The sequence below is a fragment of the Peromyscus maniculatus genome, chromosome 6 (genome assembly GCF_049852395.1).
Source record: "Peromyscus maniculatus bairdii isolate BWxNUB_F1_BW_parent chromosome 6, HU_Pman_BW_mat_3.1, whole genome shotgun sequence".
NCBI classification, from domain to species: Eukaryota; Metazoa; Chordata; class Mammalia; order Rodentia; family Cricetidae; genus Peromyscus; species Peromyscus maniculatus.
Genome location: NC_134857.1, coordinates 118,493,943 through 118,517,208, shown reverse-complemented (window position 1 = coordinate 118,517,208; position 23,266 = coordinate 118,493,943). Strand labels below are relative to the sequence as shown.

General features: G+C 37.7%; 1 protein-coding gene across 6 annotated transcripts in view; it reads left to right on the top strand.

Annotated features, from left to right (window-relative positions):
- Rap1gds1 (Rap1 GTPase-GDP dissociation stimulator 1) overlaps positions 1-23,266 on the top strand; it is a 138,394-nt gene that overhangs the window by 104,659 nt on the left and 10,469 nt on the right. For 4 of the 6 annotated variants that reach the window (XR_013052392.1, XM_076575059.1, XM_076575056.1 and 1 more), the window contains 8 exons: positions 2,443-2,571; positions 5,642-5,767; positions 10,376-10,519; positions 10,960-11,091; positions 12,153-12,287; positions 13,445-13,570; positions 14,158-14,297; positions 23,071-23,197. Coding sequence is in view for 5 of the 6 variants with exons in the window: in XM_076575059.1 (XP_076431174.1) it covers positions 2,443-2,571; positions 5,642-5,767; positions 10,376-10,519; positions 10,960-11,091; positions 12,153-12,287; positions 13,445-13,570; positions 14,158-14,297; positions 23,071-23,197 (1,059 nt within the window). In the remaining variant the exon portion in view is untranslated. The remainder of the gene's footprint in view (positions 1-2,442; positions 2,572-5,641; positions 5,768-10,375; positions 10,520-10,959; positions 11,092-12,152; positions 12,288-13,444; positions 13,571-14,157; positions 14,298-23,070; positions 23,198-23,266) is intronic. The other 2 variants (XM_076575060.1, XM_076575057.1) reach the window with 1 other exon arrangement.

Sequence of the window (23,266 nt, the reverse complement as noted above, 5' to 3'; positions counted from 1 at the left end):
TTATTGTTTTTAGTTAGCATCAGAAAAATAGATATAAAAGAACGCACCCAGTTGGTCCAAAATGAGTCTGTCCAATCGGATGACTGTACATTTTCTCTTGTGTGTGGTATGTGTGTTCTATGTGAGCATATAATTATTTTGGCTCCTGAGTAGTTTTTAAACATGCTCTCAGAGAGAAGCAGTTTTCACAAAACATGGTGAATCACACCATTGGCTATTTGGCTATGCTACTCTTCCTGATGATTTGCTATAATTCAGATGTTACTGGTGCAATTTGTATTCCAAAGATTTTATTAAGTTCTACATTTCTTTTTGTTCTTCTTTACCCTGACACCTAAATTTATGACATTTTTTTAAGTAATCCAAGGAAGTTATAGTGATGCCAAGTTAGAATGTGAAGGTCATCTTCTAAGCGGCATCATCCTGTTGAGTTACCTGATGTCCCTGCATTGTTGGGTATTTGTAAAGTTCATACTGACAGTACTGAGGGGGTGTGTGATGCTTCCTTCCGTAAGCAGACATAGAACAGAGTTTGACTCACACTCAATGCATGCGCTAGTGCCCACGCTTACATACCTGAGATGTCTTTAGTATACGGCAGTTTGCAGTATGTGATGAGATAGTCAAAATGAGTAAAATTACTGCTAAAGAGCAAAGATATGCTGGCTTGATCTACCTGTGCAAAATGCTGCTGGTAAGTAACCAGAATAATTTTTAACTTGGAGAGGTTTTTGGTGCATGATCATTATAAGTAATACACTTACAATGGAAGTATTCAGGCCATGTAACATACTGCACTGTATAGTCTAACCTAAGTGTTTTGCCTGTAAGTATTGAGAATCATTCATTTAAATGCTTTATTGTATATTCAGGGAAGTTTTTGCATTAAAAGTACAAAAGCAAATCATTTCATTGAATATATTTTTTCCTTCATTTAGAATAAGCTTCATAATTCCACTGCTGATTTTGAAATGTATTATTAGGTTGTTTGAACTATAAGTGTGGCCCTGCCTTTTTGTCCAGTTTATTTTCTATTCTTGTTTTGATAATAGGCCCCTTTCTTATACAGACAGGCTCCAGTAATCAAACCAGATAATTGGCCATAATTACTTACTCAGTTTTCAGGGGCAATTAGTAGTCTTTGACCATCTCTTCATAATTCATTCTAAAAGCCACCAGGCAAGTAATACTCTGGCATGTGAGAGAGCTCAGCCCTCCGTTTGTCTTCTCTTCTGATCCCCACCCACTCACATCCACATCTCAAGAATTGGGAAGAGTAATGAAGGGATGGGCAGCTGTCAAGGGATCTGTGCTGTGAAGAAAGAAAATGTATTTTGTAAGAAGCAATTTTATCTTTACATCCCAGATAGATAACTTTTAAAATTTTGGAGAGAATAATTAGCTTTTAAATAGCATTTAATTTTAAAGTAGAAAAACAAACAAACAAAAAAACAACTTGGAAAGAACGTTCCTGTCTTCAGATGAGCCCATTATTGACAGTAATGTTCTGTGTAAACGCATGAGTGTCTGTCACTCTTCTTAGCTCATTCTAAGAGGGACTACTTCTGGTTTTCATTGGGTTAATTTACCTTCAGCCTTGCTACAGGTATTTTATTAACAGTGTCCATGAGGAAACCCTGTGGAGACACAAGGCATGTTTAGCGCCTTAACACTAATTAGTTACTTAGAAAATGAATGAACAATGACAGTGTTGATGTCCTCCTCTTCACTTCTCAAGTCATCCTTCCGACTGAGATGACCTGTCACTATAATTAAGGAAAACTGATAGAAAGATACTTTAGGTGACTCTTTCCCGTCTTAGAACTGCACTGCTTCCTAGCCGTCATCACAGAACCACTCTGCTTGCAAATACTCAGAACCAGTTGCTTTGCTTGTTACATACTTTTGATGGTTTTTTCCTGATTAAGAAGGAACTGTATTTTTTAAATTCTAAGATTCTTCTCTTCTCTCTTGGTCTCACTTTCTGTTTTTCTTAGCATTGTATTGTGAGTTGCTGTTACACAGATACTTCTAACCTTTCTATTGAAAACCAATGGCGTGTTTATTCATATATCTTAAAAGCTTCATTATTAAGCATATTTAAAGGTATATGAAGACCCCATTTAGAAGAAAAAGAATAATGGTTTGATATATTTTTAAAATTATTAATAAATTTCTGCTAATCATTGAAAAGACTAAAATCTCAGCTCTTCTGAATGGATGTGACTTAAATATTCAAGTCAATCAAATGAGTATACTTGGGCTGGAGAGATGATTCAGCAAGTTATGGCTAGGCTCACAACCAAAACAAAACGAGTGGACTTCATTTGCCTTTGCTATAATTCAAAGAGAATTGAGTTATAGAAAGTAACGGATGTTTTCTGTTTGATAATATTTGATAATATAAACACTTCTTCCCTTTTTCTTTTTCTGTTTTAACAGATTCTCTTCAAGCTCAGCTAATCAATATGGGTGTTATCCCAACCTTAGTGAAATTACTGGGTATCCACTGCCATAATGCAGCTCTTACAGAAATGTGTCTTGTTGCATTTGGGAATTTAGCAGAACTTGGTAAGTCTACATCACAAGCCATAAGTGTCATTAACTTTCTAATGCTCGTACAGTGGCTATTTCTTTATGAACTTGGGATCCACTTAAATAATTTCAGTTTTTCTTTCATGTATTCAAGGTACTTTGTTCAATGTTAAAGAAATAAATCCAATTAGATTTTTTTATTACATTTTTTACAATTGCAACTATTTTGCTTCTCTAATTATTTTATATATTAGGATTTAAATTTTAAGAACTTTGAGTATATAGCCCAGAAAAATAGTGTGTTTGTAAAACCTGCAAGAGGCCTGTGGTTTTACTTACACCAGTACACACACAAACTAAACATTATAATTTCTTTTTTAATATAAATTATTTGATTATAGAACCTTAAAAGCATAGCAAACTAAGGTGTTTCTACATCTTTTCACAAAATCCCTAAAAGTGTAGGGGGGTTTCTATAAGTATATATATTATATATCTTTTATATAAATATATATTTATATCTATAATATTTTACATTTAGAGAGTATGTGTATGCCTGTACACGCACCACAGCATGAGTGTGGAGGTCAGAGGGTCACTTGTAAGAGCTGCCTTGGTCCTTCTACCCTGTGGTTCCCTGGGACTGAACTCAGTTGCCAGGCTTGGCAGCGTGTTCTTACCTGCTGAGCCACCTTGCAGGTTCCTGTGTATTTGTAAGAGTATTATAGAGCAAAATTCAAGAAACTTTTGAAAATTGGAAGACAGGTAGAACAATGCCAATGCTGCAGACATTTCTTTGTCATAACAAAAAGACTGACTGCCTCTGCCCTTCATCTCTGTTTCTGTTTCTTTTCCTCCCCACCCTGTTTTCTACATTAATTCCTTCTTCTCTATCCCTTGCTTCCCTTCCAACCTTTGGGATGAATCATCCCCACAGCCATGTTTATAATTCTTCATCATATTTATAGGAATGTCACTGGTGCTTTGTCCTAGACAATGCACTGGTTAAAGCATAAATATATTTATTAATCTTACACTTTATAATGAAACACAAGGTACCAGGACTTTGCTATTTATCTTTCTAAAAGTTTGTGTTCTTTGCACACTAATTTTCAGTACTTCAGTTTGACTCGAAGCTTAAAATAATAAGGGGTGTGTGTCTGTCTGGAGATCTGATGGCAACTTTGGCAAGCCTTTTCTCTCCACTGTGGGTTCCAGGTATTAAACTCAGGTCATCAGGTTTGGGTGGCAATTGCTTTTACCTACTGAGCTATCTGACCTGCCCTGGAAATATTTTTTAGTCTTTCTCCTTTTCTTTTTTCAGACTGAATCTTACTTTATCGCTTGGCTGGCCTAGAACTCGCTAAGTAGCCCAGGCTGGTCTCCTTGACAAGAGATCTCCTTGCGTCTCTCCCAATGCAGGGATTAAAGGCGTGCACTGCACCTAGCTCAAAAACCATACTCTAGTATGCGTCTCTCCTCTACTTTTCTTTTTCATGCTAGTGAGGCTAAGAAGGAAAAAACATTCAGTTAGTATTTAGAAGTATTATTTTCCTTTAATAAAACAAAGTGGGTCATAGGAGTTTATGTCCAGTAGAGTTGTAGAAGTCACCTTATAATCTCATACTGATGTCATTCTTCATATCCAAACATAACAGAATGGTTCAGATCTCATGTCACTCACCTTCAATTTCGTGCTTTACTTCACATTACTAGGACTACTGCACGGTAACAGAGTAGCCACCGGCCACACGTGGTGTTGAACGTTAAAATATGGCAGTTTTAACGATGGCATGAAAAATAGATGTTTTGCCAATATTTTGTGTTCATTTCATGATGGATGGGTAATAATTTAAAGCTAATGGGTAAAATATAAAGATGAGCTTTGCTTGTTTCTGTAGGACAGTGGTGCTCCAGAGAACAAGCTGTCTACCACAGGTGTCCTTCACCTGTGGAAGTCCCTTCCTTTTAAAGTTTAAGAGAGTACAGTAAGAAATCAGAGGCTGGTGAGCTCTTTCTCACCTGACCTGAAGGGAGAGTGATAGCCTTGATAGGCTGGAGTGTACAAGCACATACAATTGCTTGCTGAGGACCAATTTCAATCCTTTCATGGTTATATTTCTACATCTTGTAAATGCGTTAACTTGAGAAATGTGCAGAACTACATGACTTCATGGTAAGGAAGTTAAGCAGTCATCTTGACCTTCTTGCCAGTGTTGTGAATTTCAAGGATTGAAAAGTTGAACAGGAGAGTGTGTCTGCATTGACTCCATTTTACCTTTTGAGGAGAGGGGAAGGAAGGCATTACCAAAGCATGCTCATGCATAGGTGACCTCCTGACAGAAAGTAATAAGCATTTAGGGATGCGTCTGATTTGTGTTTGTCAAAAACGTGGAGGCATGTAAATAGAGGATGTGTTTAAGGAGCTAGTTTATAACAATGAACTTGAATGACAGTTGAAGAGAGGGAGTGTTGATGTGAGAAATGTAGACATTTCAGTGCTGACTGAGAGTGGATTTCTGGAGAGGGTGAGATTAGACACGCTGAAGAGGACAGGGGATAAGGCTTCCGGAACACTGATGAATTGGCTTTGAAATAATACCTGTGAGCTTGTGTCTCAGTGATGGAGTACATGCACAAAGCCTTACATTTAATTTCTAACACTACAAAAACAAATAACAAAAATACAGTAGTCATGTCAGAACCAGCACAAAAACATTAAGTTATACTAAAGATACAGTGGTGTCATCTTTTATTCAGCAATGTAAAATATAATTGGTTATGAACAATTTTCCACTTTGCATGAAAGCCCTGAAAGTATGAATTTATGACTCAGTAATTTTATCGTTGCTATAGCTACCTATATATTATTATTCCAGTGAACATTTTTTTATGGCCTCAAATGTAACTGGGTCAGAACATTTTCTCTAAAGCTTTAGACACTTTCTTTTTCAGGGGCATTAGAAATCAGTTTGATTGTTTCCTGTGTCTGAAGAGCATTTGTGTTCATGAATAGTACAAAATGCCTGAATACTAAAAGTAATAGGAAATAAATTTCTGGGTTTAATTTTGTTTACTTACTCTAAATTTTTCTCTTATTTTTCAGAGTCGAGTAAAGAACAGTTTGCTAGTACAAACATTGCTGAAGAGCTGGTAAAACTATTCAAGAAACAAGTAGAACATGATAAAAGAGAGATGATTTTTGAAGTTCTAGCTCCATTGGCAGAAAATGGTAAGGAAAACCCACCCTTTGTTGTTCGATCGTGTAGGGCTTTTCAGGTTCCTTAATGCCAGTTCTTAACTCAAAGCCCTTCTTTGTGCTATTAATGTTGTTATGTTTTATTTTTGTACCCTTAACTTCAGCTTTATTATCTATTCCATGACTGTGCCTAAATTTAGAGTAGCCACTTTCCACGTTTGATTTTAGAGTCTTAGCGAAGATGCTTCTGCAGTTCCTTCTGCTCTAATGTAGGAGGAGGCGAGGAGGGCTGGGAAGAGGGTTCAATGGATAAGGTCTCCGCCACTCAAGCGTCAGGTCCGGAACCCATGTAAAAGTCAAGTGTGGCAGCAGGGCGGTACGGAAACAGGCAGATGCCTGGATGCTGATGGCCAGACAGACAGACAGACAGCCCAGCTAAGTGAGCCTCGGCTTCAGTGAGCCGTCCTGTCTGAAGAAACAGAGTGGGGCGTGCTGGAGGAAAGCACGCAGGGTTGACACCTGCCCCCCACACGCATTCTCACACAGACACAGTTGTAAGAAGACAAGTGGAGTAAGAGACTGAACTCTACTTCTGAACCCTATAAAGGCACAAGAGGAAAACAGCTCGGAGTTCTGGGCCTGTCACCAATGGGGATGTTGGTGAATCACACCTTCTTTAGCAAAAACAGCCTAAGTGATGGACCCAAAAAGATAGGAGCAAATCAGGAAACAAACCCACTGTAAAATGATTTTTCAAATATAACATCTACTGCATATTCAGGGGAGCCAGACACTGACAAGGCGCCACACTAACTAAGAACAGAACAGACAGCAGCAAACCTCCTGGTACTACAGTTATTTTCCATCGACTTAAAGTAGGGAGAGTGGAAGCCAGACAGAGTGTATGTGCTAGGTAAAGTGCTGGCCGGACAAGTGTGAGGACTGAAGTTCAAATCCCACATGCACCTGTAACCCCAGTACTGCTGGAGTGGAATAGGAGGCAGTAGCCTGGTGTGCCCAGCAGTTAACAAGAGAGACGGCAACACAAGGCAAAGGGTGAGGACCAGCACTTGAGGCTGTCCTGACCACCACATGCGCACCATGAACACCCACACTCAGGGACACATGTACACATACAGAAGATCAAAACAGGTCGCTTACTGTATTAGAGAGATGAAAAGCAAGAGTTAAAAAAACCAGAATGAAAACTATAAATAATAAAAATTTAACACTGCAGATTTAAAAGTCAACAAATAGAAATTCCCAAATTGAAATTTCCAACCAAAATTAAGTACTTGATGGCAGCTTTAACACAGGTTAGATATAGTTGAATTATGGAACCATGCACTGAAACACAGGGAGAAAAGAAACCCTGAAGGAAGTCTAAAGAAAAGGAGAAGAGCAGTCACAAAAAGGAAGGTAACTCACTATGTTCCTTTGTTGTTCTTGTTTTTAGTCCCAAAAGAGAGGAGATGTTTTGGGAAGGGACAGTGCAGAGTGTGGTGGAAAAGATCTGAAATTGCAAAAGACACCACATTCTTGTAGGTAGCCAGGGCCACCACAGAGAGGCTCTGTCTCAAAAATGCACATAATTTAAAATACACCACAGAAGGAAAAGACAGAATTTTTGCTAAACAGTACTAAGAACACAGGGGAAAATAGAGTTGGAGGCAATCCCATTGCCCTTTTTTCTGGGGGCTTGGGTGGGGGTAGGAACAGAGTCTCTATTATGTAGCACTGGATATCCTGGAATTTACTATGTAGACCAGGCTGGACTCAGACTCACAGAGATCCACCTGCCTTTGCCTATCAAATGCTAGCATTAAAGACATACATGTACCACTATACCCGGGTCTGCATATATGTTTTAATTGATTTTAGATAAGGTACTGGTTTCAATTTGAAATTTAAAGCTAAAAACATTTATATTAAAATATAGAAGGCATTCCTGATATCAATCCTGAAAACCTTAGTTCAATCCCCAAAGCCATATAGCATAAGCAGAAAACCAGTTTCTACAAGTTGTCCTCTGACTCTCCATGGACATTCATTCCCTCTCCATTCCACATCTCCCCACCCACACATACACAAAATCAATATCTCTTTCTTCAAAAAATTCAAGGAAAATGCAAACAAACACTAAGAAATACGCGTTTTAGTTATATAAAGTTAAATGAAAAGTGGGTCAGGACTGATAGCTCAGTAGCCTGGGAGGCATGCAGTCCTGGGCTCAATCCCCAGCACACACACACATAAATAGTAATGAAAAAGACAACACTAAACTAGCTTTAAAGAATGCTTATTTATTTGGTGAGGTAATAAAGTATGGAGGTGATTTATCGTAACAGCCAGGGTATTGGCATGAGAGATAAAAAGGGAAGAGCTTGTGGTCAGAATGAGAAATGTATAAAGGGACTCCTTAGATTGTGGGCAATTTCTTGGTCTGAGCAATTGTCTTTTTCGCAATTGCTTATGTTTATATGTGTATTTTCTGCGTGGATGGCTTTTCCCTGGCTTTTAAATAAAGGTTGTATGATAGAGAATCTTGATTGCTAGATTGGCTGGCCTGGGTTGAGAAGCTCCTAGGATTAAAGCGTAGTGAGTGAGTGAGTGTGTGTGTGTGTGTGTGTGTGTGTGTGTGTGTGTGTGTGTGTGTGTGTCAGGGTCCAGAGGAGCCTAACTAAGCGGGCAGAGACCTGCCCTAACTGTGCAAAGGCTTCCTAGTGACAGTACCCCACCGCGGTGTGGCCGAGTGAAGCATGAGCCCAAAGAAACTGCCTGCCTCCGTTTATTTGCTGGACTGCAGGTTATATAATGTGTATGTATATGCATATGTGATACACCTTCTGTGAATATACATTCTTGCATATCATATAAACAAGTGATAAGGATAGTCGTTAGGTAAAATGGTGTTGATAAACGTGCTAGAAAATCTGCTTTGCCAAAATGTCTGGCTGATCTTAACAAAGGCAACTTGAAGTCTCTAAATCCATGGTTCCAGTCAGACTATCAGAAAGGTCTGTAACCTTTATCCCACATATTTTACATGTTCTAAGAACCTAAATCTCATTCTTCAGAGAGAAACTCCTTTTCATCTCATTAGGTAGCTCTACTGAGGGAAAATGTTACCCTGATCTTCAAGTCTTATGCCAAAGGATCACTGTACCCACCGTCCAGAGTTCCCATAGAGCAGAGTTTTTATTTATTACATGCTTTCTCATTTACCTAAATTCTGTTAAATAATTGTACAGGGGACCAAGTGACAGACCTTTGAAAACTTGTTTCTGTATTAATTGTATCCTATTTATAATTTTTTCTTTCACTATACAAGAAGCATAATTGTGACTTTGTATCTGTGTAGTTCAAGGCTTTAACATTTCTAAGACTTTTTAAAATCATACTTTTCAATTCTAGTGCCTGCACTTCTCTAGCCCTAGTGGTCTGTAACCAAGGAAACATCCTACTTTAAGTATGGCCCAATACAGGTGCATGTTTAAAAAAAAAAAAAAAAAAAAAAAAAAACAGTATATTTTCTGTACTTAAAGATATTCAAAGGAAAATTAATAACCCTGGTAAAGATAAAAAGTTAAATTTTCCCATGTTGAAGTTACCTAAAAGAATAAACGTTAAATATATGTGTATTTTAAATTCTTTCTTCCACATGACAGACTGAAACAGCCATTGCTGTATGTGACACACATACAGCTTAGGAAACCAATAAATGCAACCAAGTAAAACCCAACTAAAACAATAAAATATACACTTGAATGTTTTACAAAGAGGACATAAATATGGCTACACATATAAAACCCTCAACAACACAAGTGGTATAATAATAGGATATTAGCACTATAAAACAATAGTCTCAGTGTGGGGGTGAAGTTACTATTACAGTCAGGTTTTAAAATGAAACTGTTATAAATCATCTTTCTGAAATATCAAAATTTATCAATTAACCATGAGGGGACTTAATTTTTTTTTCCTTTCAGCTATATTATAAACATTTTAAAGACACATTAGGAAATACAGTTTAGTGCAAGGAACCACCATGTACCTGTGATCCAAAAAAAAGTTTACATTAATGAAAACTTAAAGCTGTTTTTGAAAATAAGACTTACAAAGTTATAAACCACTCTAGAAAAATTGGATCTATACAAAATACCAAACTAAGTATACTTCTGTGTAGGTTCAGATTTTCTAATAATACCATAATTTTTTAAAGCTTTTTATTCAAAACCAGTAGTAGGTATATTTTAATTTTACATAACAAATATGTATGTATATTCTATAATCTATACATTTGCCTTTTAACATAATCATCATATCTAAAAGAATAGTGATATTGGTTATTGTCAGAGCTAAAAAAGACCTGGTGTACTTGGATGCTATAAGACATTTGAGAGGGTAAATAATTTCAAATAGAAAAATGAAGTAAGTTTTGTGTAATCAAGCTGGACCATCAAGTACTTCATCTTGAAACTCAAGTGTTCAAAGGTGTTTTGTTGGGTTTTTTGTTGTTGTTGTCTAAGTTGTGCATTAACTAAGCTTAAAATACACTAGTTCAAATTCTTTATGACAGGTCATTTATACCGGAGGCCCCATGTCATCAAAACTTATGATTTTGTTCCCATTGTTTTTCAGATGCTATTAAACTACAGCTGGTTGAAGCAGGTTTGGTCGAGTGTCTACTGGAGATTGTTCAACAGAAGGTGGACAGTGACAAAGAGGACGATATCGCTGAGCTTAAAACTGCTTCAGATCTCATGGTTTTGTTACTTCTGGGAGGTGAGTTTGAATTTCTGCCAGTCATCAGATTTTTTTAGACCTGTTGTGCCTTTCGGAAACACTACACTAAGCATCTTATTTTCTTATCTCGCTTACTGTTGCTGTGGTGGTTTTGAAACCTTATACACCCTGTGAAAAGAACAAGCGATAAACTCTTTGCTGTCTTCCAGTGTTTGGAGACCTGTCATATGGAATAGACAATTATGGCACCAGGGTCCTAAAAGCCAGGTGGTACTTGGAAATTGAGCTACACAGTTTATAAACTTTAGTGTCTAATCTCTACTAATTACCTGTTTTGTTATTATTATTATTATTATTATTATTATTATTATTAATAACCTACTATTGTGAGGTGTCTAGTTTCCTAGTTGGATATCCACTTTGGAACATGGGTTTGTTATTCCTAATTATGTTTATCTGTTTGTTTCATTTCCCTCCAGATGAATCCATGCAGAAACTTTTTGAAGGAGGAAAGGGCAGTGTATTCCAAAGGGTGCTTTCTTGGATTCCATCGAATAACCACCAGCTGCAGCTTGCTGGGGCATTAGCAATTGCAAATTTTGCCAGGAATGGTATGCATATTAGTTATTCCTTGTGAATAAAGTGTTCTGCATTTTTTAAGTTTCTACTTTTCTATCACATATTCCAAAAGTATACAGTCCAGAAATGCTTAGTGTGTTGTTTCCTTAATCTTTTAGAGGTCTGAAATATTTGTAGTGACTTTACTAACAAGTGACACATTTTATATAGTCATGTGAACTTTGAAATTTAAAGATCAGTGATCGTGCATTGGATTTGAATACTTTGTACTTCAAATTTGGTGAACTTGAGCATATACATCTGATGGGGGATATGCTCCTTTCCAGTCATGTTATTTTGGCTTTAATAACCTGAATATTCATTCTTGGGTTCTTGGGTTATGCCCTTATGTCCATGAAATTTACATACAAATAATCCTATGGTGTACAGTATTTAGTTTAATAATATTTCAATGGTACTAGACCGGCTTGTAAATCTGATACCCTTGATAGTTAATCTAAGAACTCTTACATCTAAGAAATGTGGACTGTTTTTATAATTCAATTTTACTCCGATGTGAACTATTCATATATAGCACAGATTTAATGTCCCTTAATCCAATATACTTTAGACCTGAAGCATTGTAGATTTTGGATTTTCTCAGATTTTGGAATATCTATATAGACATTAGGTAATATCTTGGTCAGAAGACCCAAGCCTAAACATGAAATTTATCTATTTCCTATACACCTTGTGCACATTGTCTGAAAGTAGTTTTAGATGATATCTTTAGTGTGTCCTAATTGTGGCTAATTGATCCCATCAATTCAATTATAGGGTTTCTACTTACAGATTCCTATCTCTACCACAAATTTTCAGAATTTAGAACATTTCAGACTTTGAGGTTTTTGCTTCAAAAAACCTATAGACTATCATGGCTGACTTATTTCCTCCTTCCTTCTCTTTAGAACTATTTAATAATGTAAGACTGCCAGAATATTAAGCTTGTGATGTAGATCAGTATAGTTTAAAAGATTTAGTGCTTAAGATTTTGGGCTCTAAGATACTTAAACACATTTTTATAAAGGAGAAAATTTGCCTTTGTTTCGTGTAGATGGAAATTGTATTCATATGGTGGACAATGGAATTGTAGAAAAACTCATGGATTTGCTGGACAGACACGTAGAAGATGGGAATGTGACTGTACAGCACGCAGCACTAAGTGCCCTCAGGAATTTAGCCATTCCAGGTAAAATGAAGCAGCTGCATGGTTTGTGGGCCTCCCTGTCAGCAAAAGCGGGGGAGCCAGCTGTTACGGCACATGCCTTTAATCCCAGCACTGGGGAGGCAAAAATGTTGTTAGTGGTCAATCTCGTATAAGTGAGTTCCAGGCCTGCCAGGGCTACATGGTGAGAAGCTATCTCAAAAGAGGGTCGGGGCAAGGAAGAGTCTTCAGGTTCTCTACCTTTTTCCTAACTAAGAAATGGAGACCATATGTTAAACATATTTCTGAGACAGTACAAAACTGATCTCTTGAGATGACTGAATGAATTGATCAACTTTTCTGAGCTCTTTGCTTTCATTATATTACAATGCCTATGCTTTCTTGGGCATCTTCAGGTGAAGTAAGATGTGACATCAATGAACAGGGTCCCCTAAAGACTAGTTTCATAAGGTAGTGGGTCCCTTTTGTTTCATCCTACGGGCAGATATGTATATTTTTGAAAATAGCCTTGATATATCTTTGCATTAACAGTTTGAGCCATAGAATGTTATTTTTAGAGAAAATGACATAGGTGATTTTTAAGGCTAATTCTTTTATTCTACTAACTAAATTTCTGACAGAGTAAAATAGTATAGTAACATGAAGTAAATCCATATATATTTGATTTGTATAGCATATTGATAATATTTAATAGTGTCTATCACATATTAGTATAGTTGAGTCAAATACAGTGATAAAGAAAAACACTGAAGAGTACATGTGTATTTCATAAGATATCAACATTTTCAGATTTTCTTTACTAAATGCTTTAAAATTATGTTTTTCAAAACTAGTATGATTTTTGTGTGTTGTGTTCCTGTAAGCAGGATACTTACATAAACCCAATCATATTGTTTGTCCACCTGCCTTGGGCAGGGGGACTGAGACAGATTGTATCCCAGACTAGTCTCAATTTTGTTGTGTAGTTTATGAGGACCTTGAACTCCTGATCCTCCTGCCTCACCATTCCATACTCTTACTGCTAGCATACACCAGCATGCCCAACAGCCTCACTCTTAACATTTCTACATAGGAAAATATAGAAGAGGGTCTTAAAAAGAGTAGGCACTAGATGTGTGTTGAATAGAGTGTTCATTGAGAATGTTAGCACCATTTTAACTATAGTCTCTTTTTCTTTCTAGTTGTAAATAAAGCAAAGATGTTATCAGCTGGAGTCACAGAGACAGTTTTGAAATTCCTTAAATCTGAAATGCCACCAGTTCAGTTCAAACTCCTGGGAACGCTAAGAATGTTAATAGATGCACAAGGTAAAAGAAATAGTTTCCAAGTCACAGTCTTGGTATAGTGTTCTGTGTGTTTAAAAGGGACTTTAGTTTCTAGTTGTCAGAATTATAGAATTGAAAAAGTAAATCGAAAACAAAAGTTAAAGAGAGATTGATTTTAGACTTAATTCTTATGCTAAATGATTTTGAGTAAAAATTATGTTGTATATTATTATTAATACCTAAGTTCTCTGTAGGTTGATGTCTTACTATTGGTTCCTGGGGTTTTGTGCTTAGACATTTCATACCCATATTTGCTTTGTCTTAAAAACCATGTTTTAGTACAGTGACAGTCACCATTTTTAAAGATTTATTTTGTATTTTTCTCTTTGAAGACTGAGTGCTCAGCTTAACCAGGACTATGAAGTTACTTGTTTTTATGTTTTTGTGAAAGCCTGTGACAATGTAGAATAAGCTAAATAGGCCATCAGCAAGAAGCATTTGTAGTGCTTGCTTTTGTAAAATTGTTGCCATTTTGTAGACCTGTACTTCCCCTTCCTGCACTTGCGTTCCTGTCTGCGGATCGCCTACCAGTGATTCCGTCTGGTTTTGCCTTGCCTTGTTTCCTACAGCAGAAGCTGCTGAACAACTGGGGAAGAATGCTAAGCTGGTGGAGCGTCTGGTTGAGTGGTGTGAAGCCAAAGACCATGCTGGTGTGATGGGAGAGTCCAACAGACTGCTCTCCGCCCTCATCCGACACAGTAAATCAAAAGTAAGTTCCCCAGGAAGCAGGCGTGCGCACACTGACCAGCACTGGAGTGTCGGTGTGGACTCTGCACCATGTGCCTACAGATTCATGTCTCTTCTATCAATAGCTCGTCTCCAGTGCCAGCAGGAAGTAAAGACTGAGGGTCTGTCTCAATTTTAGTACACCATGCTTAAAGGTAAGGCTTTGGTAGTGGGGGCTGAGAGAGAAAGTGGAGAAGAGCTTTCCCCCAGAGACATGGATATCTGGACATCCAGAGGTCAAAAGGCACAGTTTGAACTGAAAACAGCAAATGCAGATCTGTTGGAGAGAGTGGACGGGGGATTGATTATTCGAATTAAGAAGAATTATATGTCAAAGAAAGTATGGGTGTTAGATTCTCCAGAAAAGTAAGTCTGCCACCCCCTTCCCTCTGATATTACTGGGGATTAAATCAGGCTTGGATACACTAGGACACACCCCATCACTGAGCCACATCCCCAGCCTTTCTGTGGTTTTCTTTTCTTTCTTTTTTTTTTTTAGACAGAGTTTCATTGTCATGCTCAGACCGGCCTTGAAAGGCTGGGATTTGAGGCACGGGACACCATACCCAGAAGAAGTATAAATAAACTTCTTGAAGGATTTTAACCAGCAGAGTGTCATTATTTCATTTCTATTTAGAAAAATCACTTTAGCATTTAATGGGAGCAGAAAAAAAAGCTGAAGTCAAAGCAGAATGTATGTAGAGATGATGCCACTGTGGCTGAGCTTTGAGACTGCCGATCGTCATTTTGACACACTCATCTCATTGTTCCAGCAAGCGTTTGGTTCAGCTCACGGTCCAGCTGGGTGGTAGCAGCGGAGATGGGAAATGGACGTGACAAGACGTAGGCATAGAATCGGCTGGCTCTATGCTAGATACAGGAGGAAGCAGTTCTTTAAGTGAGCGAGTGAGGGGCTTGGTGCCAGATAGGGCACGCCAGTCATTCAAACAAGCACAGAAGAGCAGCCCAGGCCCCCTCACTTCTGTATTCTGACCCACCTTCCCAAACTTCAGAGTGTCCCCTTAGACTCTCTTTGCCCCATGAGACTTCCCACCAACAGTTTAGAGTTTAGAGAAACCAAAACTCTGTTTACTGTATTACATACAACAGCAAAATAGTTCTTCCATCTGAACATGGAACTCTTGGATAAATTCCTGTTCCGTGTGGTAGTAAGGCAAAATAAATAACAAGCTTCAGTTGTACATGGAAAAGTTCATACCAACTTTTAAAACAACCGTATTTAGGAGCCAAAACTTTTCAAATACTATAATACTGAGTTGAAATATAAATATTAAAATGTTTTATGTATTTCATTTGTTATAGGTACCCCTTTACTTCACCTAACTTCTACTTCCTCCTCCACCCCGCCCCCAGAACATTTTTAAGTCCCCATTAAGTATCCAACACCATGTAGGTTCTTGGAAAGATGAAAAATGTGGCCTGTATCTTTGAAGATGTGGATGTACAGGTGCATGTATATATAACAGAAAACTACTAGGAACTATATAGGAATTGCAGCCTAAGGTCACATAATTTTGGGTTTAGGTTCACAATTTAGTGCACATGGCTGTATTTCTTTGTGTCTTTCCCACATTCGAGAATAAGCTGTTCAACAGCAATAGGAACATTAGTTTACATATGTCTGTGATCCGCCTTTAGGGTGTGGTCATTACATGAGGTCTAAATCAGGATTGTTCGTTTAAATTATTTTTAATATACAAACATTGACGTAGAGAACAGACTATAAAATGTATTCTATTAAATAATTATCCAAGAGATGTTACCAAAATATCAAGGTTGTATAAGGCTGGGTGTGGTAGTACATGGTGGGCAAAGGCATGAGGATCTCTCTCTGAATTTGATGCCAGCTGGGCTTACATAGCACAGGTCAGCCCAGGTCAGCCTGGACTACATAGTGAGACCGTGTCTCAAAAAGGAACAGATGGACAGACAGACACAGGGTTATATGGTAGGCTTAATTACAGAAATAGTCTAATGTTGTTAATCCCTGTTGTTACTTTGGGGTTAAAAGCATAGATTCAAACATTTCAGTGAACCCCCTGTAATCCACTAATAAACTGATTTGACCAAGAGTTTGTTTTACAAGTTGTATCTCTAAACTATATTCTGAACATACTTTGGGAAAGGCTTTGGAATAAAGCTTTGAAATAATTAAACATTGGATACATCCCTACAGAATTTTCTCAGTTGTTATCTTTCTCCTTGTTTGTTTTGTTAACAGAATTACTGCTTTTTTGTCAATTGGCAACATTATTACTGCTTCAAGAATTGAGAGATTACAAAATTCCATTAGCAACTATTTTACTAAAACCTCACACTTCTGTAAGTCCTAATTGGTGCTTTGAGTCATTAACCAACCAAAATAAAGCAAAATCTAACCACCTTTGATTACTGTCCTGGGTAGGAATGGATCTAAAGCCAGAAAAGTTATGTTCAAGTTTCCATCTAGCCAGGCGTGGTCATACACCACTGTCGCCCAAGGACTCATGACGCTCAGGCAGAAGGATCACACATTCCAGCCCAGCTGGGCTACCTGAAATTTCAAAATCCCTCACCAAATTATTACATGCACAGAACCCCAAAAGGTGAAGGTCCAAAGTTCTGAATACCAGGTGTCGAGCTAGTGACAGCTGCTACCTTATAAGCCTGCGACTTGGCAGATGTTTAATATACATTATGAAGGAGACAGTTCACTACCACTTAATAGTGTGAGCATGCATGTTCTGAACCTGTGAAGTTATTAATTGTTCAAATTTATAAAGGGTACAGTATGATGTTTGATGCATACACATTGAGTAATGGTAAGGCAGTTAACATTTCCTTTAAACATTTTCAAATATTAACATCATCATACATATTTATAGGCTAGAAGGTGGAATTCCAATGTATATATAGTAGATACTGATTAATTGGTATAATTTATATGTCCATTTCTTTATCATTATTTTGTATCTAAAGCTTTTGGGCTCCTCACTAGTAGTTATTCATTAAATATATACAGTAATTGTAATTCCAGTTGTGAACTGGCACTACCGCTGCCATACCATGGAACACCGTAGCTTCCTCACACCTGTGTAGAGGTACCCAGTGATTTGACTGTCCAGTAAGCCCTGTAAGAGCCTCTCTACTTTTCTAGCCTACAGTTAATCACAGTTACACATTCTGGTTGCCTTTTTAGTTTTTATATCCACATATAAAAGAGAACCTGGAGATCTCTTGAGATCTCTGTGTCTGAGGTATTTGGCTTAACATATAACTCCTCAGTTTCATCCTTTTTTTTTTTTTTAATAAATGATGACATTGTTCCAACTGATTTCATTGTGTGTATACCTCGGAATAAGAAAACCAAATTATTTATTTCCAATCTGAAGTTCTTGAGAAACCTCTATAGTGTTGTCCTTGATTGCTGTCCTTATTTACAGTCCCGTGGATGGTAGATGAATATAAATGAAGATGCTTTCCTTTTCTCCACATTGTTTGATAATCATTAGTGAGATGGGTGGTATCTGTGGTATTGACATGAATTTCCTTCAGAGCTAATGAAATCATGCCCCCTTCTATAAATTTATTGGCTGTTCGATTTTTGAGAAGTATCAATTTACTATTTTTAAATGGGTGATTTGGGGTGAGCTTTTTCAAATCTTTATATATTCTGAGTATTAATCTTGTCTTAATGTGCAGAATCTTTTTCCACTGTCATTGATCAGCTTTGCTGCACAAAGGTGTTGGATAGTTTCCTTTCTCTGATTTTGCTTTAGTTTCTATGCTTTTGGAGTTGTACAAAAAACACCTGTTCCCTATCTCAGTGTTTTGAATTTTTGCCCTGTATTTTCTTCTAGTATTTCCACAGTTTCTGGTTATATTTAGGTTTCTGACCCCCCCTTTAATTTTTATATAGAAAGAAGTCCTAGTCTTTTACCTGTGAATATCATTTTCCTCTGATATTTGTCCATTACATTTGTCTGTAAATGCAGAGGTCGTTTCTGGGTGTTAGGTTTTGTTCTGTATCTACTTTATGCCATTATTGTAACATTTGAGTTACTATAGCTTTGAAGTGTGTACTTTGGAGGTGAGGGATAATGTGGTACATACATTCAAGCTTTGTTTAAAGATTGCTTTTTCAGATCTTTTTGCTTCCATATGGATTTTATGATTTGTTCAGCTGTGTGAAGAAATCAATCTGTGACCAAAGGCTGCACACATACTAATAGAACTTCCTTCCTTACTGTTGTTCCCAGGTTGCAAGTGTCTGGAGGTTGACCGTTTGTCTAATTCCATGAGGTTTTCAAATGTGGCTCACAGTTGCTGGTTCACGTTGGATTTAGTTTCCCTCTAGACAGAATTTGAAGAGAGACAATTCAGTAAATGCTTCAATCACAGATTACTTAGAGAACAGTAGATTCCACTCACGAATCCTTTCCTCTTCTGGTGGTTTCAACTCCATATCCATATTCATTGGTGAAAACTCGTATTTGATATCTAGTTCATACCGCATTCCACTCACCTGTCAGTAGATGCTGTTAGAACCAAAAGAGTATTCTCTCGCCTTTCTCCCAAAGCCTTTTGATACTCTTGTCTGTTTGAGAGCTCAAACCAGGTCATCAGAACAACTGTCATTTCCCAAATCATTCACTTTTTTTTTTTTCCTTTTTGGCATGGCTCTATAAATGCTGGTGCCTATTTCTTGAGGGTGGGTAGCCTGCCTGCTGACCATAGGCATTGGTGGTGAATAAGCAAAACTCAGAATGAGCACCTTGTTTCTCATGTTAGACTGTGGTCTTCAAAGAATTGGATGAACAGGAGATGTGGGGCTGCCAGTCAGCAGTGCTGTCAATCCTTCATCCTGTGCCTCTCTCACCCCATGGTAATGTCTGTACGTGGTATTCAAGCTGCCGCCTGTGGTAGTGCAGCTGTATTGTGGATGTTGCATGAAGCAGCAGTCCTTTGTAATCCGTCTCATTCCATTTCTTTAATTGCTACTAAAAGACCCTGTGCCAAACCAGTGTAGTTAGTGTTTGAGCGGCTTTGTCAAAGGCCAGCTCACCCAGCAGCTTCGTGCTACCCCTTTTGTTTGGAAGTCTACCTGTGAGGGAAACATCCACCAGTCATGCACTTGAATTTAAAATATCCAGTAATTACATAAAGCTTAATTTGGGGTATTCAGTAATTGAATAATAAGTAGGGCTCAGGAACCATCAAGAGATCTCTGTCCAAGATGATAATTAGGAAGGAGCCATGAACTTCTCTGAGGATTTCATAGATTCGCAGGTTTAGCAGCATTATTCTATTTTCAAATTTGTCTTGTCTAGTTGAGTGTGAAGTTTTATACTTTGAACATATTGAGCTGTTCCTGTCCACTAATGCTATACCTAACAGACAGTTCCATGACTGGCAGGCCCCTGATCAACCAGCACACAGCAGAGTACATGCATGTTTGTGGTGACCTCTGTAGTCTACATGTGGAATGTTGTAGTCCTTTCAGAGCCGTCTTGAGTGCTGTCTTAAGATTTAGCCCTCCAGAAGTCTTCACTGACTCACCAGGTTTCACATGCTTAGTCATCTCGGCCATGTGCAGTAGCTTCCTGTGCTTATACCATTCGGTGAATGCATATACTTCCCAACTGCAGAGGGTGGAAACAGGAGGAGAAGTCTATGCTGCCTTTCCCAAGTCAGCCACCTACCAGAGTTGGCCTATCACTTAGAAAAGTTTAATGTCCCTGGGTAGTAAGCTTTTGAAAGCCTGTTCAGACTAACATGTTTAGTCATTGGCTCACTCATCCAACATTTATTCAGATTTCTGAGCAAGCATTGATACAACGTAAGATGAGAATTGTTGTTACATGATTCATTGGCTACACCACATTACAGTCCGTAAATTGGTGGTCAGAATCCAAGCCTATCACAGAACATCTGATGTGCACATTGGTATAAAGTAATTAAGGGGAAAGTAATTAAGGGTAAATGCTAGAGGTGAGACTGTCAGTGGGGATTGTTTGCCTTTGTCTTCTGTGTTCCAAAACTTGGTTTTTGATTAAAAAAAAAACAAAACCAAAAAGCCCCATTGAGAAATAAAATATAAGATAAAACAGTTTTAAACTTGGTAAAATATACCTAAAACTTCTAGAGATTTTGCAGACATCTGAGGTTTAGATAAGACTCCTTATAGGGCTAGAGAGACGACTCAGCTGTTAAGAGTCTGCTCTTCCAGAGGACCCTGGTTCAATTCTCAGCACCCATATGGCAACTCACAGCTGTCTGTAACTCCAGCTATAGGAGATTTGACACCCCACACAGATACAGATACAGGCAAAACACCAATGACAATAAAATAAAAATACTTTTTTTAAAAGACTCCTTATAAAGTCATGTTATTTAGTTTATTCATTGTAATTGAGGTGATCTGAGAGAAGCTAACTGAATAGCTGGATTTATTTTTTGAAGAATATTATTTAAGTTGTAATACTCCAGATGAACCTTGTTGGTTTCTGAAATGGTACTAATTTAGCCTTTAGTTGGGGGTAGGGGGAACCTTGCAGTTAAAATATAACTTGAAATGCATTTGTGGAGCCTCTTTGGATCATGTAAAGCAGCTGAGTGCAGTTTTGCTTTGAACATAATTGGTTTAAAGCAGGGATCTGGAAATTCTGGATTTGAACCTTGGTCCCAGTCTGATTTAGGCAGATGTCACTCTTAATTTACAAACTGGAGATAATACCTTGCTCATAGAATTCTCTAGGGGATAAAAAATTAGCTCTGTCTATAAACTTTTATCATATTCTATCAGGAAAATCAGCCATATGGAGAAGCAGTTTAATAGTCATTTGTTGAAATAGTTGGAGAGATAGTAGACATTTTTTAAAAGGAAATACTCAGATGCCTGTTCTAGTAAGAGAGGTGCCATGCTTGGACTTGGAGACTGTTCTCATTACAAACTTCCTCCCTTCCCCGCTATTATATAGCCACAGTGAACTAGCCATTAAAAAATGAAAAAGAGAAAATAACAGTCTATAGGCCTTCCTTTGGGAACTACATGCATCTATTAATGTTTTCTGTAAGCTCAGTCAGCTCCTCTGAAAGTTCTAATCAACTGTTACTTTTTACCAAGTTGGCCACACTTAGAAAGGCTTTAAAGTATTGTTTCTCTGGCACAGGTGAGGTGCCTTAGTGGGAAGTAGGGCTTATGGACAGGCCTGATTCCCCGAGTTTCATCTCAGGATCCCACAAGGTGGCAGGAAAGAATTCCCAAGAGTTGTTCTCTGACTCCTCTGTAAGCACACTTGGCACTCACATGCACAAACACAGTAAATATAATTTTAAAAGCGACCAGAGGGAAAAGACCTGAGCTGACAGCACAGCTGCCCATGAAAATGCAGTTCTTAGGTGACACTGATCTGGAATGTTATCCCAGGGCTCAAAGCCGTATTTTCTATAAACAATTGACTTAAAATTTTATGTAAGATAGAAACATAAAGGAAGCCATGTTTTAAATAATTCAGAAAATTAGAAAAGTAGTCATAATTAGATTTGTACATCATTGAAGCTAACAGAAAGTAAATTATTCTGAAATTGTGATTTTCCACAAAATTAGTTAGCTTACGAGTTGTAAGAAAACAAAATTTGTAGCAGAATGAAGACAAAAGAGTTGCTAAGAAGAACTGTGACTACTTACTGCATGTGACTTTTTGCCACATTCTTATATGTCCTTTTTATATAGCTTTATAGTTATTACAGAAACACATGAAAGGTAAATCATGTCACAGATGAAGTCACTTGTCAAAGACAGACTCAGTAGTTTGCTTTGTCAAGTCAGTGTTAGTACTAGGACTTCCCCACTCCAGAGTCCTCTGCCACCCCTGCCTTAAAGTCGGAGTGAGAAAGGGGACCGAGAATAATTGTGACTAAAGTTGTGTGTGTGTGTGTGTGTGTGTGTGTGTGTGTGTGTGTGTGTGTGTGTTCATGTGCTATTGTTCTGTTTTGTGGGGTTTTTTGGTTTGGTTTGTTTTTTGGTTTGTTTGTTTTTGTTTTTGCAATTAGTCTTTCCATTCCCTTGCTTCTCTTCAGACCCATATGTACCATACCCTCCCTTTTTTCCTCCCTCCTTCCCTCCGTCCCTCAAATTCATGGCCTCATTTCTCACTAACTCTGTGTGTGTGTGTGTGTGTGTGTGTGTGTGTGTGTGTGTGTGTGTGTGTGTGTTTTCAGGACTGTTTGGTGTTTGATAGGCAGTTGGTGGGCTCTTCTGGGGAAGGCTGTTTCTCCTGCTCTCAGTCTTTTGACATTTAATATTCTCAAATTTGTCAAATTAAATGAAGGGGTAAAAGATTATATATATATATATATCCAGAGTATCTAGAGAATAGCCGCCTGGCACTATTGCAAAGCTTTTTTAATTCCAAATTTCATTTTTTTCCCTATTGATCCTGATACACATACATTTGGGGAAATGACACTTTTACTTCTTTAGTTTCAGTAGCTTCTAGGCCTCTCTGTTCTTTGATAGGAAATGCAATGGTCTTTTTCACTTAGGCAATTTAAGTTGTCACTTTTTGATGAGTTTATTTAAAGCTAAAAGCTTTTCTTTTTCTGTGAAGAAAAAAACAAATGTATGGTTAAAATGTAATGATTCATACAGGACACTGTCAGATAACTACTCAACAAGGAGCTGACTGATTGTTATGTCATCTCTTTATGTGTAGAATTAAAGTTTATAATTCTGTGATATTTATTTATTGTAGGATGTAATTAAAACCATTGTACAGAGTGGTGGCATCAAGCATCTAGTTACCATGGCAACCAGTGAACATGTAATAATGCAGAATGAAGCTCTTGTTGCTTTGGCACTAATAGCAGCTTTGGAGTTGGGTAAGTACCTCGCTGACAAACTTATTTTTTACTATTTTTATCTTGGGTGAAAGGAAGCCCAGGAGTGGA